The sequence below is a fragment of the Ochotona princeps genome, chromosome 2, assembly GCF_030435755.1.
Source record: "Ochotona princeps isolate mOchPri1 chromosome 2, mOchPri1.hap1, whole genome shotgun sequence".
Lineage (NCBI taxonomy): Eukaryota > Metazoa > Chordata > Mammalia > Lagomorpha > Ochotonidae > Ochotona > Ochotona princeps.
The window spans coordinates 71,192,707-71,209,502 of record NC_080833.1 but is presented as its reverse complement, the minus strand read 5'-3'; the positions used below and the strand labels follow the sequence as shown (position 1 = coordinate 71,209,502).

Genomic DNA, 16,796 nt, shown 5'->3' with positions numbered 1-16,796 from the left:
AAAATTTTGAATTTACATACCTAATTGAGACTGTAAAGATGGATTAATTTTTTTCTGTGCCAGTTCAGCTTTCAGTGTTCGTAAATCTGAAACTGCTTGTTTTCTCATCTGTAAAAACAATTATCTTTCAAAAATGAGCATCATCTTACCTTTTTAAAAGTATATCATAACTGTTATGAAAATATGATTATTTTATCTAGCTTCTCTCATTTGCCTTCAGTGATTCCATTGCTTTGCTAAATATGTAGGTTATAAATACTGCTTAATTAACATCTTATCTATGATATATGTTATGAGATAATTTCTGAAATTAAAATATATTTAGCCATCTTGAAATCCATGCATCCTATTTTTCATAACTGACATTTTCATGAACTTTTTGAAGACTCCTTCCTTGTATGCTCAGATTCAATTCCAATTTCCACAAACTTTGAAATGCCCTTTTATATAATAATACAATTGAACCCTTTGTAAAAATAGACAATACAAATTTTTTTGAGCTTCAAAATGTTACACTCAATATGTAATTAGTACAAACAAAAACCAAAACCCAACATACAAAAAAAGCACCTTCTAACACTTAATAACTGAACAGATATCTAAGAAACACTGAAATGTTTTATTTCAAGACAATCTTGATAAGGAGATATTTAAATTACCTTAACTTCTATTATGAGTTTCATTTTGTCAGTATCCAATTTTCTCTTAAGTTGGTCAATTGCATGCTGTACCTCTGTGATTTGGATTATAAGGTAATTCTGTGTGAGATATATAAAGATGTACTCAGTTTAATATTTTATATACTTATAAATAGTATATAGCATTTTAACAATATATACTGCTTTACAAACATAAATTATGAAGTTGTAACAAATACTAACAGACAAATTACTAAAACAAGCTATTCCATAAAACAAATATTTCTTTGGAGTAAATTCCTGTTTCTTACGTTCTGGTAATTTCTTCAATTTTGTGGATTATTTCTCACCTGCTCTACCACCATTATTAATTTCCTATCTAAAGAAACATGCTTATAAAAGTTACCATTAAATTGTCAGTATAAAGTCAGAAATTATTAGTATAAAAGGAATAAGTTAGGCTTAATATACCAACAAAACTTTAGAACTTGACACATGTATTGGGCTAGCATTGTAATGCAATGGGTTAAACTACCACTTGCAACACCAACATCCCATATGAATACAAATCTTAAGTACCAGATGTTTCATTTCCATCCAGTTCCTGTTTTTCTTCTATATTTTAAAAAAACTTTGAAAAGGCAGAATTACAACGAGACAGAGGGATAGATAGATCTTCCATGACCTGTTTTACTCCCCAAATGGCTGCAATGGCCAGAGCTGGCCCCATCTGAAGTCAGGAGCCAGGAGTTTCTTCTCTTACCATGGATGCAGGAACCCAAGGATTTGGGCCATTCTCTACTGCTTTCCCATGTGCAACAGTAGGGAGCTGAATCCAAAGTGCAGCAGTTGGAACTCAAATGTGCCCAGCTCTCTTCTAATGCTCCTGGGAAATCAGTGGTGTAGGTTACAAGTACTTGTGTCCCTGCCACCCATGTGAGAAACCCAGATGGTATTCTGGGCTCCTGGCTTCAGCTTGGCCCAGCCCTGTCACAGCCATTTGGAGAGTGAACTAGCAAATGAAAAATCTCTCCCCCCTCTCCCAGCTCTGCCTCTGTTTTTTGTAACTCTGCCTTTCAAATAAAAACAAATCTTAAAAGAAAGTGAAAGAAAAGGGTGAGAAGAGAAAGAAAGGGGAGAAGAGAAAAGAAAAGAAGAGAGGAGAGAAGAGAAGACAAAGACAAAGAAAAAGAAAGATGCAGAGCGCCACGATTGTGGCAAAGTGGGTTAAGAAACTCACTGTCTAGCATGACAGCATCCCATCTGAGCAATGGTTCCAGTCCCTGGTACCTTGAATTCTGATCCACCACCCTGGTAATGTACCTGGGAAAGTGGTGGAAGATGTTCCAAATGCTTGGGTCCCTGACACTCTTGGGAGATCTGGATAGAGTCCAAGTCTCCTGGCTTCTGCCTGGCCCTGCCCTTGCCGTTGTCCCCTTTGGGGAGTGTAATTCTGCCTCTCAAATAAATAAATCCTAATAAAAACAATAAAACTGTTGAAAAAAAAAAACACCAGAAACTGGAATGTTGGCTTACTAGCTGAAGCACATTAAAATAGTTTTTAAAATATTTAGTAGTGCTACTATTTTGAATAAAAAGCTTATTAAAAACAAGAAAATCTACTTAAAATATGAATTTTTGGCTACTTTTGTCCAAAAAAGTTCTTAATGAAGGTACAGTCTTAACTAAAGAAGTTTAAACTATCTTTAAGAAAATATTCTTATACTGAACTTGATAAAAGGATAAAGTATCAGCTGTATTTTAAAAAAATGATTAGTATTGAAAAACCATTACTTAAGACTTTATTGATTTTATATTAACTAAAATATTAAGTTTTAACATTTCATCATGCCTAAAGTTACATTTTTGTTTAATCATAATTTGCTTACTTTAAATATCATTTTGTGTGAGATCAATTCAACAAAAATCAAGTTATTAAAGTGGTCTCTGCAACATTTTGTCATTTAATTATATGGTATAGTTACTCAATATGAAATTTCATGTCTCTGACTTAAGAGTCAAGATTATCTTAAGAAAAAGTGAACTAATCAAATTTTCACCTTTTCTTACACCATCAGTAACTGTAGTGGTCACTGCTGGCCTCCTGCCCTATATAATTAGGCTTTCATCTCCTTTGTAGTCAGGAAATGTGACTGCACCTGTACATACAGAGGTAGAGCCTATCTAGCCTAAATCCGCTGGTACATAGCATTCTTTAGCAGATACTATTGACGACAGGGTGATCTTGGGAGACCACAGACTCCCCATCTTGTTTTGGAGATACATAGCCCTATTTGCCTTTGGCAACTCTGTTGCTACTATCATAAAAAGGAGTCTTCCAGCTCTGGCTCCTGGCTTGGGACCTGCCCAGCTCTGGTTGCTGTGGCCATTTGGGGTGGAACCACAGGATGGAAGACTGTTGTCTCTTCTCTATCTTTAACCATCTTTCAAATAAAAATAAATCCTTTAAAAAAAAATGTCAGTGGAGTCTTCTAGTGAAAACCACACTAAAAGTAACAAGGTGACATTAGAACTACTTATGCTCTTAAGAGCATTATTGCTGACTGGATTTGCTCAGCAGCCATCCTCCTCGTGAATCTTAAGGAAATTTAACTCAAATTTCGGTAATCTCTCGTCTAAAGCCTCCAAATTCAATTCTGACAGATGTAAGACACTCATTTTAAATAGGACTTTTCTAATACTACAGGGACACATTTGTTAATACCTTGGAGTCTGAGATGTTTGCCAGATTTTTTGGTCTCATCTTGATCTCCCTGGCTTCAAGTTGCATCAGCAATTTTTTATAGTAAAGTTCCAAATCTTCTCGAAGCTTTGTTAAGACTTCCTCCAATGATGCTGTAACTTTCTTAGTCTCAAGGTATTTTTTCTTCCAACTATCACAGGCTACCAAAAAAAAAATTAAAGGCTGGGTTTAACATGGTTTAAAAATTAAATTTTTCATCTTATGAGGAATTAATGTATATTCAACTCATTTTCTTCCCCCTCTCCTCTTCTCCCTCCCTTATAAACCAAAGACAGTAGAGCTAAGGGAGAAAGATTAGTTAGGCAGAAAAAGAAATTGCCTAGAAATGTAGTAAAATAGTAATATAAATCACAAGTATATTTTATTTTAAGCATGTGATTGATTCTAAAAAATGTTAAAAAAAAAAAAGTACTGTGGGGGCTGGTTCCATGACATGATGGGTTAAGCCTCTGCCTGTAGCACAGGCATCCCATGTGGGCACTGGGTCATGTCCTGGATGCTCCAATTTCAATCAAGCTTCCTGCTTGTGACCTGGGAAAGAAGTGGAAAGTGGCTCAAATCCCTGAAGCCGTGCACCACTGTGGGAAACCTGGGGGAAGTTCTTGGCTCCTGGTTTTGGTTTGACTCATCTCTGGCCTTTTGGGAGTGAAAAAGAGGAATCCAAGATCTTTCTGTCTCTCCTTTCTCTAACTCTGCCTTTCATACTAAAAAACAAAAAGTAACAACGACAACAACACAGCACTGTGGTGGGATCATGAAATGCCAGTTAGGATGCCTGTGCCTGACACAGCTCTGTCTGGGTTTGACACTGGGTCTAGGTACTGATTCCAGCTTCTTGCTAATGTAGTTTTAGGGAGGCACTGGCTGGTGGCTCAAGCAACTGGGTTTTTACCACCCACATAAAAGACCTGTATTGTGTTTCCGGCTCCTGGCTTGGGTCCAACCTTGCAGGTATTTGAGGAGTGAGCCAGACGGAGGGGATCACCTCCTCCGTCTCTTTCTCAAAAACAAACTAAAAATAAATACAAAAACCAAATTAGCTATACCTAAATGGGCATATATTTTATTATTTTTGGCATAATCTTTTAAGAAATAACAATACAATTAAAACTGTGAAAGAAAAAGATGCATTTTAAAAGATCATTTTCCCTATTTTTTTCAGCCCCCATAATGAGTAATGTTTGGTGATACCTGATTCTGATTCATTATAAATCAAATTTATTTTAAATATTTCCTCCTGTTTTTATATGGCAGAGTTTCTCAATCCTGGAATTCTTGGTTGATAGCAGAGTTAAACACAACAAGTTTAGGAAATTATTTTGACACAAGGAACTTCTAAGTAAAAATGTAAAATGGACACAAGCTATATGCAAATATAATACTCAGGTTTCTTTTAGAATATCATGGAAATAAAAACCCCAAATTTGAAAATTTCATATTATAACACTAACTGATAAACATTATATAGCTGCATGGAACTTTAGCTTGATATTTTAATTAATTGAGACCATTGCAGTGCAATCGGTAGAGGCACTGTGATGTCAAAATCCCATGGGAATGCCAGTTCAAGTCCAGGCTGCTCCACTTACAACCCAGAAGCTGCTAGCTAATGTCCTGGGGGACATGGCAGAGAATGGCTCAGGTGTTTGGAACCCTGAACCCTACAGGACGCATTATCAATCACCAGGCAGTACTGGCTGCAGCCTGCCAGGCCTGACTGTTGCATCCATTTGGGGAGTGAGTCAGTGGATGAAATGTGTGTGTGTGTGTGTGTGTGTGTGTGTGTGTGTGTGTGTCTTTACATAAGAGTATTTTAACTGTTTATTTCCCCCATATCCTGTTACACAATCTCTGAGAAACCTGCCCTGAAATCCCTGCCGAAGCATTTCCTGCTCTGCCTCATTACTCTTTATGATTCTCTTCTTAGCTAGCTTCTTTTTCTTTCTTTCTTTTTTCTTAAGACGTATATATTTTTATTGGAAAGGCAGATCTACAGACAGAAGAAGAGACAGAGAAATCTTTATCATCTGGTTCACTCCCCAAGTGGCCACAAAAGCCAGAGCTAAGCTAATCCAAAGCCAGGAGCCAGGAGCTTCTTTGGAGTCTCTCACGCAGGTGCAGGGTCCCAAGGCTTTGCACCATCCTCTAGTGCCTTCCCAGGACACAAGCAGAGAGCTGGGTGGCAAGTGGAGTAGCCAGGATATGAACCAGCACCAATATGGGATTCCTGTGGTTGCCAGGAGAGGAATTAAGTCATTGAGCCACCGCACTGGGCCCTCCCCATGGAATTTTGTAATTCCTTTATCATAACATTCATTGGGATGTATAACTTAATTAATTACTTCTATTTATTTGAAAAGGAAAGGAAGAGAAAAAAGGGATGTTTTCCTTCCACTGGTTTACTCCCCAAATGCCTGGAAGTCATAGTGGCAAAGCCTTGCCAGTCCAAAGGATCCTTCTACATGTTTGGCAGGGACCCAAGTACTTGAGCTATCACTCACTGCAGCCCAGGGTGAACACCAGCAGGAAGTTGGAATCAGATGTGATTCTAGGAGGTGAGCTTAAACACTTGCACACAGAATGCAGGCATCTCAAGTGATATCTAAAGCACTGGTCCAGATGTTTGCCCCATTATTAATTCCTAAGACTCACAAGAGCAGGTGCAAGATTGTCTATTAAAAGAAAATGGTGAAAAATGGAAAAAAATAAACCAATGAATGAATCTGTTACAAAAATATTTGAGCTTTTATTTCCCAATCCTTACGTATTCACTGTTAGAGTTGAAAAATGATTTCACGTTTTCTATGTTACAGTTAATCATGTGCCACTTAAGCTATAAAACACCAAATATTAATCGTAAGTTATTTATTCCAAAATTAAATCTGTAAAACTTCAGAGATATGTAATTAACTGTACCATGATATCGTTTCAATTTGTTTTGTTCAAATAATTTTTCAACTTTTTTTAATAGTACTTCTCTAATTCTTTCCAGATGTCTTCTTTCTTCTTTTACTTGTTTCATTTGTTCAACAATCTTCTCTCCTAAAAAGATTATAATTCATTTTCATCAATGTCTAAAAGTTGAAGAGGGTTAATAGTCAAAGAGAGTATAAAACTTAAATGTCTAAAGGAGCAAATAAAGTTTACTCAAAACTCTTACTCTTCTGTGTTTACCTACATGGAAAATGTAGAGGAGTGATTTTAGCATTAAAGAGCAATACACAAGGGATTTATAAAATAGTGTATCTTGTGCATTTATATATGTGTACAAACCAGGAAAAACTCAAGCAATTATACTCACCTGTTCTTTCTTTTTTTTCCCCCTAATTATTTTGGCAGTTACTTTGGATCCAAAGTTATGTTATTTACAGCTTCCATGGAAAATGCATATCAAGAATATATTTAAAATGAAACACTTTTAGAGACCACATGCAGCGGTGGTCATTATAAAATTAACATCAGCTTTTAAAATAATAAAAGAGACGTTCATGGAAATGGAGTTAAGTTCACTTGGTGCCAAGAATTTTTAAAAATCATGCACAGCTATTTTATAATCTATACTTTCCATGAACTGTTTGATTGCCCCTTATCTACAGAAAATATTAGCAGCATAACCATTTCCATGTGTACATTCAGTGACATGAAGACAATTCACACTGTTGCACATCCAGCAACATTTTCAGAACATCCATTTTCAGAACTTTAATCTTCCCATACCGAAACTCTGTACACATAAAATAATTACATTTCCAGTAACATAACATCTGTTCTTAGAGGTCACAACACTTACTTTCAATCTGTGAAAAAGAGGGATCAGTTATTGCTGAAGAAATAGCAGGTTGACAAGCAAGTGAAGGAAAATTAATAAGATCTGGTGGGCTGATATAATCTTTTTCACCTGTCTGTAAGAAAATATGAAAATCATGTCTTTTTTTCATATCTCTGTATTTGACAATGCCTATCAGCAATGCATTATCTCACTTATAGGGAAATGAAGTTCCAATTCTGTGTTCATTGCTTTAGTTTCCCCTGCTCCAGACTCTGCATTTCACTGTAAGTTGGGCAAGAGAACAAGGTCAGAAGCAAGGAAAGAGGCATGGAAGGAAGGAAGAAAAAATGCCTTTGCATTTTACTACGGCAACAGAAGAGGGTGCACCTGCTCTAAGAAACAAAATAAGCCACCAAACACTCCTTATTTCGCTCAACAAGAATAAAAAAACAGAGTAAAAATAAGCACCATAAATAAATATCCACACAGCAACTTTTTAATCAAATCTAAACTCAGAACTAAAAACAAAACAGCTGTGATGTAACTGGACAATCTGCCCAGCTCTAGCCTTGGCCATTTCGGCCATTTAGAGAATGAATTAGGGGATGGAAAATATCTATTTCTCCCCCTCTCTCTTTCTGTAACTTTGCCACTCAATCAAAAAAAAAAAAAAAAAAAAAAGAAATCTTTTTTAACAAACAGGAGAAACTAGAAGATGTGTAAATTGGCCAAATAAAAGAAAGAAATTAAGAAAAATAATTTGTCTCATAGTTAGGTAAATCAGAAGCTATCTAAGATAGGACAGATATGACAAAAATTATAAGAAAACTAATAAAGAAAAATAATAGGGGCCACATAAATGCAACATAAATAATAAGATGTTTCAAAGACGAATGCAATACAAAAGGTTAAAGATACCTAAGACAAGACTAATTGTGGTCCTTGAAAGACAAAAGGTAATAAGATATATTTAAAGTTATAATTTTAAAAACATTATTGAAACAAAGTCTTGGCCAGCATATGGGTGTTGATTCATATCCCAGTTGCTCCATTTCCATCCAGGTCCCTAGTGGCCTGTAGAAAACAGATTATCTGTTCCACTATAATTTAGGCATTATACATTGTGTCCCTGCCACCTACACTGGAGACTTGGATGAAGCTCCCCGCTCTGGACTGACCCAGCGCTGGCTGTTGCAGCCAGCTAAGGAGTAAACCAACAGATAGAATATCTGTCACTTTGTTTCTCCCTCTCTCTTTGCAATTCTTTCAAATAAAAAAATAAATCTTTAAAGAAAAGAAGTAAGGGGGGGGGAAAGGAAAAAATAAGCCCTTACTTTCATACTGAAAAGGGCCCACTATGTACAGGGGAAAAGAAAATAAAAAAACAAAAAACCCTGATTTAGAATTCTCAGCAAAGATACAGCATGATAAACATAGTCAAAAAGAATCTTTTGACTTTTAGGCAAAAACACCCAAATCAGTTTACAAAGAAAAAATCAGGTTGGTATCAAAGCCAAAGCATAATTTTTAAATATACATATGCATATATATATATATTTTTCAACTTAATTCTATGGTACAATTCCACAGGCTCTTGGATTTCTTCTACCCCTTCCCCAAATTCCCTTCCTCCAACTTATTTCTCCCATATTATTACAGTAGTGTAGTCCTTCATAAGCAGTCATAAGTTCATAATTCTTCTATTTAAGTGTTTCTTAACATTGCCAATACAGACAATAGCAGACAGTCCAGCATCTTATTTTTAAAGACTTATTTATTTTTATTGCTAAGTCAGATATACAGAGAAGGAGATACAGAGAGGAAGATCTTCTGTCCAATGATTCACTCACCAAGTGATAGCAACAGCCAGTGCTGCGCCGATCCGAAGCCAGGAGTCAGGAACTTCTTCCAGGTTTCCCACACGGGTGCAGAGTCCCAAGGCATTGGGCCGTCCTTGACTGCCTTCCCAGGCCACAAGTAGGGAGCTAGACAGGAAGTGGAGCTGTCGGGATTAGAACTGGTGCCCATATGGGATCCTAGCATGCTCAAAGCCAGGACTTTTAGCCGCTAGGCCATGCCGCCGGGCCAATTCCAGCATCTTATTGTCAAACATTTTTGATACTTTTGTGTTTTGGATAAAATTTTTTCTTAATTTACTTTATAGACTGCTCATTTTAAAATTTATTCTTTCAAAAGGCAAAGTGCAGAAAAAGAGGAAGACAAAGGTTTTCCCTCTGCTGGTTCACTCCCCTGATGAGGTTGCAACAGCCAGGGTCAGGCCAAAGCCAGGAGCCAGGAATTTTATCCAGTCTCCCAAGTGGAAGGTTAATGTTTTCCCCTGTGGACTTGAGGCAAGCTGTATTAGAAATGGAGCAGCCTGGATTGGAACAGCGACCTCTCTGGGATACCTGCCAGAGTGCCAGCCTTTGATGGACACTTTAGTTGAGTCTATATTTTGACTATTGTGAGAAGTGCTGCAGTGAATACAGGGGTGCCAATGCCTCTTTCACAGGCCAATTTCCTTGCCTTTAAACAAGTATCCAGTTACAGAGTTATTGCATCAGTATTTCTGTCTTTTATGTTTTAAAGAATCTCCATACTGTTTCCTGTAATGTGTATACTAATTTATACTCCTACTGTCAGTGGTGTAGTAAATTAAGTCTCTGCCTGCAGCACCTGTACCCCTTATAGGAGCTGTTGTGGTCACTTTGGGAGTGAACCAGTGAATAGATCTCTGTCTCTCCTCTCTGCCTTTCTAAATCAATCAATTGATCAGTCAGTTTTTAAGAAAGACTAGTTACTAAATTTGAGATGATCAGGAAGTGTTAATGTAAAATATTTTCCCCCTTCATATTTGTGCATATTGTCTATTATCAAAAATGCAGAAATGAAAATTCGGGCCTGGCCCTGTGGCCTAGCAGCTAAAAATCCTCGCCTTGAACCTGCCGGGATCCCATATGGGCGCCGCTTCTAATCCCCACAGCTCCACTTCCCATCCAGCTCCCTGCTTGTGGCCTGGGAAAGCAGTTGAGGACGGCCCAACGTCTTGGGACCCTGCACCTTTGTGGGAAACCTGGAAGAGGTTCCTGGCTCCTGGTTCCTGGGTTCAGGTCGGTGCAGCATTCGGATGGCCATTGAGGTCACCTGGGGAGTGAATTATTGGACAGAGGATCTTCCTCTCTGTCTCTCTTCCTGTTTTTATATCTGACTTAGCAATAAAAACAAATAAATCTTAAAAAAAAGCAGAAATGAAAATTGAACTACCATTGCCAATAGTGATTTTAAAAGTATATCACAAGGGAACTTAGATATTTTAGTTTTAATTTCTATATATTTAGCAATGCCACACTTGAACAAAAATTTGCAAATCATACCTGATCGTTCTGTCTTCTGAGAGCTGCATCATCATCATCTTTCCAAATAAACTGACTTAAAAGGGTGACAGATTTAAAATTAATGTTAAAACATAAAATCATGAATATTAGCTTTTTACATTTTATGTATTTTACCTGATGACTTATAAACACAAACATAATTCTTTTAAGTAAGCCTGAGATCATTACCATATTTACATTCAAAGTAATAATCAACAGAAACTACATTTAACACAGCCAACAAAATCATATTACATTATCATACAAGATTCAAGTTCAATTTCTATGGCAAGGTAAAATATCTGGAAGTTTTAGAAATCTGTTTTGGAAAAAATGATGATATTAGTGTGGAAAAAAAATGGTATTACCCACTTTCCTGTAGTCCTTGACCCTTTGTACCCTGATCAACTAAGTAAGATTATTTAAAAAATAATATGAAATCAGAAAAAAATCTGTTTTGTTTATAGATTTTTTGTGAATGCACAACTAAAATTTCATCTTAATTTCAAATCTCTACAAAATTCTCAATACTCTAATTTTGAATGAAATTATATCAATGTGAAATACAAGCATATTGATCAGCTTTCCTACAACCAAGAATTTGAGATGAATTTGTTTTTACAAAAACAAATAATCACAGACATTTTTCTCTGGTCAGGTTGCTTCTGATGACATAAATAATATAATATAAATAAATGCAAGAAGTTATCACCCATTAATTTTGGAACAATTTAACAATAGAGAATCAAGATTAACTTTAATTAAAAATATCATTAAACTCATTCATATATTTGTTCTGATTAAAAGTCCTCATAAACTATTTTGGATACCCCATTCTTTTTCTTACAGTTCAGAGTATAGCATGTGGAGTCAGCATCTGTACTAATTACCTTTTTTTAATGCTACAATAATCATTATCTGAATCTTCCAATGATCCTGGCAACTCAGAATTTCCAATTTGATTTTGTGCAGTCTGGCTTTGTTTTCGAACGTCTTTTTCCCCAGCTGATGTTGATTTTCATTCATGGCAAATAAAGTTCAGAATATTAAGAAAATACTAAAATAAAATTTTGTTTTTGTGTGTATACATTATAATCTTGTCCTATATGTTTCAGAATCTCCACGAGCTTCACTACACAGATGCAAAACTATAATTCCAAAGTGAATTTCCTGAAACTTTAGCTTATATGGAAAGAAAATTCTTTGGTTAATTCAATTGGAGAAGCATTCAATAAAGCAACACTAAACAGGAACGTAATACCCTACACACACAACACACACACACTTCTCTCTCTCCCTTTCTCTCTCTCTCTCTCTCTCTCTCTCTTCCTTTTGCAATGTGTTTTTTGTTTTGGGGTTTTTGTTTTGTTTTGCTTTTTTAGATTTATTTATTTTTATTGGAAAGGTAAATTTACAGAGAGGAGAGGCAGAGAAAGATCTTCAGTCACTGGTTCACTCCCCAATAGGCCGCAGTGGCCAGAGTTCAGCCTATCTAAAGCCAGGAGCTTTGAGAACTTGCCATATGGATGGGACATCATCTGCTGCTTTCACAGGCCACAAGTAGAGAGCCGGATAGCAAGTGGGGACTAGGACATATGGGATGCTGGTGCTTGGCAGGCAGAGGATTAGTCAATTAAGCTATCAGGCTAGCCCTCTCTTTTCCTTTCTTTTTTTTTTTTCTTTTTATAAAGATTTATTTTTATTACAAAGTCAGATATACAGAGAGAGGAGGAAAGACAGAGAGGAAGATCTTCCATCCGATGATTCACTCCCCAAGTGAGCTGCAACGGGCCGGTGCGCGCCGATCCAATGCCGGGAACCAGGAACCTCTTCCAGGCCTCCCACGCGGGTGCAGTGTCCCAACGCATTGGGCCATCCTCAACTGCCTTCCCAGGCCACAAGCAGGGAGCTGGATGGGAAGTGGAGCTGCGGGGATTAGAAGCGGCGCCCATATGGGATCCTGGGGCGGGTTCAAGGCAAGGACTTCAGCTGCTAGGCCACGCCGCCGGGCCCTCTCTTTTCCTTTCATAGCACTTCTATCTCTATACAAACTGAATCTGAATGGTGATATGATGGACTTTTCTCAAACTGTTTTCTCTCCAGAAAGTTTTTGTTAAAAGCTTCTTTTGAAATATTGCTCCGAGGAACCTCTGGATAATACCAATGTAAATACAAAGCCTAAAATGTCAGGTGTTATTGTGAAATAACATTTTAATTTATGAAATATCCTTTCATTGTAACAGAATTTTGTCATCTCTCTTAAAAATATTTACATCAATATTCTACATGATCTGTTAATGTAGGCTTTTTTCTTCCTATGGAGAAAAAAAATCTAGAAAAAAAGAGTCAAACTAATATTTGAAACGTCATTTTACAAGAATTGTCGCAATAATTTGTAATTTGAACCCCTTATTAGTTTTAGTTTGTCTGCTACCATTTCTTTCCTAATTGGAATCAGTATGGTCATTAAAGGACAGCAAGTATAGAATTTTCTAAAAGATCTTTTCAATGTAAAATGAAAAGATGGAAATAGTAGCTGTTTAAAAGCCTCTGTCCACCCCTCTGCAACAAATAGCACTACAAAACTCTGTAGAGTCTGAATTACAATTTGATAGGAATATAGAATATATATCTTACTCCTAGTAACAGCTAGAGCATGAGGCACTGCTCTGCAGCACCTATATAACATAATAAGAGAAAACCAAGCCTATTTACTTTAGAAAGAAATAATACAGTGTTTCAGAACTATAAGTTTTTGGAGCTAGATAATCTGCTAGATAGCTGTAACTGGGGTCACAGAAAAGGCAGTGAAAATTGTGACACTAAGTTTTGAATTGTAAGCTGTTTTCACAACAGAAGACAGATGAATATAAACAAATAGAAGTGTACGTGAAAGGAATATGGTGGTAATATATGCAACATTTTTATCAGTAGTGAAAACTTCAGTTTGTATAGTATCATAAAGCAAAGGCTTTTGTAACAGACACAAGACCTCAAAGCCTGGCACTGTCATAGAAGTTACAGCTTTAGATATTTCTCTATTTTCAATTTCCTTAGTTCGAAAATGGCACAGCACAATTAAAACACCTAACACATTGCCCAATCCTTAAAGTGCTGTTGATTCCAAGCTCTGATTACTTTTCAACCAATATTCTCCTACTTCAGGTTCTTACAGCCTAAATATATATATTCTTTCAGTTCTGCAGTCTAAGCCATTATTTCTAGAAAAAAATCCTATTATGCCTTGAAATGGTTTAAAGCCTTGAAATGGTTTACCAATGCCTATTAAATTGCTTAATTTTGTAAATAAGGTTTCTGAAATGAAAATCCTTACCTACCTTTCCAGAAATACCAGTCCATGGTAGTTTTTATTCCTGTCTACCTACATACTATAGTAATAGTGACAGTAATAATAGCTAAAAATAACCACATGAAGTAGATCATGGAGGCTCCATTCGTACCATGAGATACATGAAGGAAGCTTCTTGGGGTAGGAAGTGAAAAATTTGCACAGTCATAGATTCTAGCTGGCTTGGAAGTCAGAGGAGGAATATTTTTTTCATTCTATTTTAATAAGCTCAGGATTCAAGCAGTAACCAGAGTCTTTCAAGGTAATCTGATGTGTAAGAATGATGATGATGGGGGGCAAGCGTTTAGTGCAGCAGTTGATACCATTCTGGATGCCTGGGTTTGAGATGCTATTCTGCTTCTGATTGTAGCTTCCTGTTTATGTATACCTTACAAGGCAGTGAGTTATGGTTCAAGTACTTGAGTAACTGCCATCCAGTGTAAAACCCTGATGGAATTCTGGATTTCTAGCTTTAGCCTGGTCAAGCCCTGGCTGTTGTGGACAGAAGTGAATGAGCGGACGGAAGACACCTCTTTTTCTCTGCCTTTCAAACAAATAAAAGTAAATAAAGAAAATGACATGAAAGGATTGATGACAACATAGTAAATAAGAGATTGTAAAGGAGATTAGAAATAAAAACAATTTGACAAGATAACTGGTTGGGCCACTGCCACCACATAAGAGACCCAGTGAAGCTCCTGGCTTCAGCCTAGCCCAGCCCTGGCCATTGTCATCTGGAGGGTGAACCACTGGATGGAAGTTCTCTCTTTCTTTATTTCTTCCTCTCCTTCTGTAACTCGGATAAATCAACAAACAGCAACAACAAAATCAGGAAGGCCTACTTATTGGAAATAATGAAGTCAAACATTAAATGTGTTAAAGTTGGGGTGGATGTTTTACCACAATAGTTATGACAATGTTTGGATGTCTGCATCCTCTACCAGGCTGCCCAAGTTCAAGTCTTGGCTTCCTCCTCCATTCCAGGTTTCAGCTAATGTGCACCCTGGGAAGCAGCAGCTGGTAGTTCAAGTGCTAGATACACCTATTTACATGGACAAACCAGATTCATTTCCAGGTCTCAACCCAGCCCTGCGTGGGCACTTATAAACAGCAGATGAAACATCTCTCTCTCTCTGCCTTTCAAATAAAAGTAATACAAAAAATTTAGTGTGTTAAAAGTTGAGCCATATCATAAGAGCTATGGAACACAAGCTTATGTGAAAGAATAGCATATAATTACTGTAATACCCCTTTAAATACGTACAAATGGAGAAATCAGTATGCACTGCCTACCCTGTATCTAAAATTCTTGTGACTACAATTGTTTCATGTTTGGTAGTTATTTGGGTTTGGGAATATTTTTATGAATTAGTGGTGCTCAAATTGTAGTTTTGCTTCAACTCTAATGTATTTATAAGGTATAAACTTTGCATATCTCACCAGTCATAATTTTCCAAAAAGGAAGATAGCTCAAATTTCAGAAAAGTAAAAGGTAAGATTGAATAGGAAGAAATGCGAAATTTTCTACTCAAAATACTAATAAAATATTAGCAGACAAACCCCCAGAAGCAAATAAAAGCCACTACTTTAACACTGGCATCCAATATTGGAGTGCCAGGTAGAGTCCCAGCTATGCAGCTTCCTGTTAATGAGCCTGGTAGGGCAGCCAAAGACAGCTCAAGCATGTGGGTCCTTAACACCCACATCAGAGATCAGGATAGAGTTCCTGACTCTTGGCCCATGGGTTGGCTCAGCTCTGTCTATTGTGACCATTTAGGGAGTGAGCCATGGGAATGGAGGATCTCTCTTTCTCTATTGTTCTTTCAAGATATAATAAATATATCTTTAAAAAAGGAAAGCTAGAGCACCTTTATTAATATTAGACTAGTAAACTTAAAGACTATTGTCAAAGGCATGACAAATGTTACATAATAAAGGATTCATGAAGATACAATAATTCTAAATACACATGTACTGAGGATAGCTTCAAAATGTGTACAGAAACTGCAGAAGCCTGCAGATATCACTCTCCTCTCTCAGTGTCTGAACGGTATGCTTGCAAAATCAAGGCTTTTCAAAAGAATCAAAGTAAAAAGGCAAGCAAGTCACAAGTTGAAATATAAAATGAATTATACATACACATAAATTTTCTTCTAAAATCTTTATTCATTATACTTTAAATTGTGGATTCACTAAAACAGCAGTGAATTTTTATATGTGATACCCATGCTAAAAGAACAGAAAAATAAAAAGATACTAAATCAGCATTTCAGGAAGATCCAAAAAATCCAAAAAGCCACTATAAGGCCTCCAAAATTATCCAACCAAAGACAAACTTGAGGAAAAAACGTGAAATACCTTAATTACTAAATCAAATGAAAAAAATTTTTAACAGATTAACACGACTAAAACAACATTGGAAGGAAGATGTGAAGAAATTAACCAGAATTATAGCAGAGAAATAGAAAATTGTCTGATATAATAATATTTTTGCTCAATAGGAACTTTAAGAATTTGCACCTCAGTACAGCTACTGCGGAAACACATGGACATTGTCTCGTAAAGATGAACATGTGAATTCAATGCCATTCCTCTTGCACACGTACATTTAGGAATCATATACAAAAATGTGTTGGTTTTAAAGTTGTATTCAATGAAAAAATAAATGGAAACTTCCCTAATTTGGAGAAAGAATTGGGAAACAGCATCCAAGAGGGGCACAGAATCCCCATTAGAATTGACCAAAACTGACCTTCACCCCAACACATGATAATCAAGCTCTCTTCAATTGAACATAGGACAAAGATCCTTAAATGTGCACATGAAAAGAGAAAATCAATTGACCTGCACAGGAATGGCAATCAGGCTCTCAGCTGACTTCTCATAGGAAACATTATAGGCC

General features: G+C 36.6%; 1 protein-coding gene across 3 annotated transcripts in view; it reads right to left on the bottom strand.

The window, feature by feature from the left end:
• The window catches only part of SPATA1 (spermatogenesis associated 1), a 52,135-nt gene that overhangs the window by 5,960 nt on the left and 29,379 nt on the right, over positions 1-16,796 (bottom strand). For all 3 annotated transcript variants that reach the window (XM_058658703.1, XM_058658700.1, XM_058658698.1), the window contains 7 exons: positions 11,436-11,550; positions 10,546-10,600; positions 7,193-7,304; positions 6,319-6,444; positions 3,364-3,542; positions 660-758; positions 21-108 (listed from right to left, as the gene is read on the bottom strand). In XM_058658703.1, the coding sequence (XP_058514686.1) occupies positions 21-108; positions 660-758; positions 3,364-3,542; positions 6,319-6,444; positions 7,193-7,304; positions 10,546-10,600; positions 11,436-11,550 (774 nt within the window). The remainder of the gene's footprint in view (positions 1-20; positions 109-659; positions 759-3,363; positions 3,543-6,318; positions 6,445-7,192; positions 7,305-10,545; positions 10,601-11,435; positions 11,551-16,796) is intronic.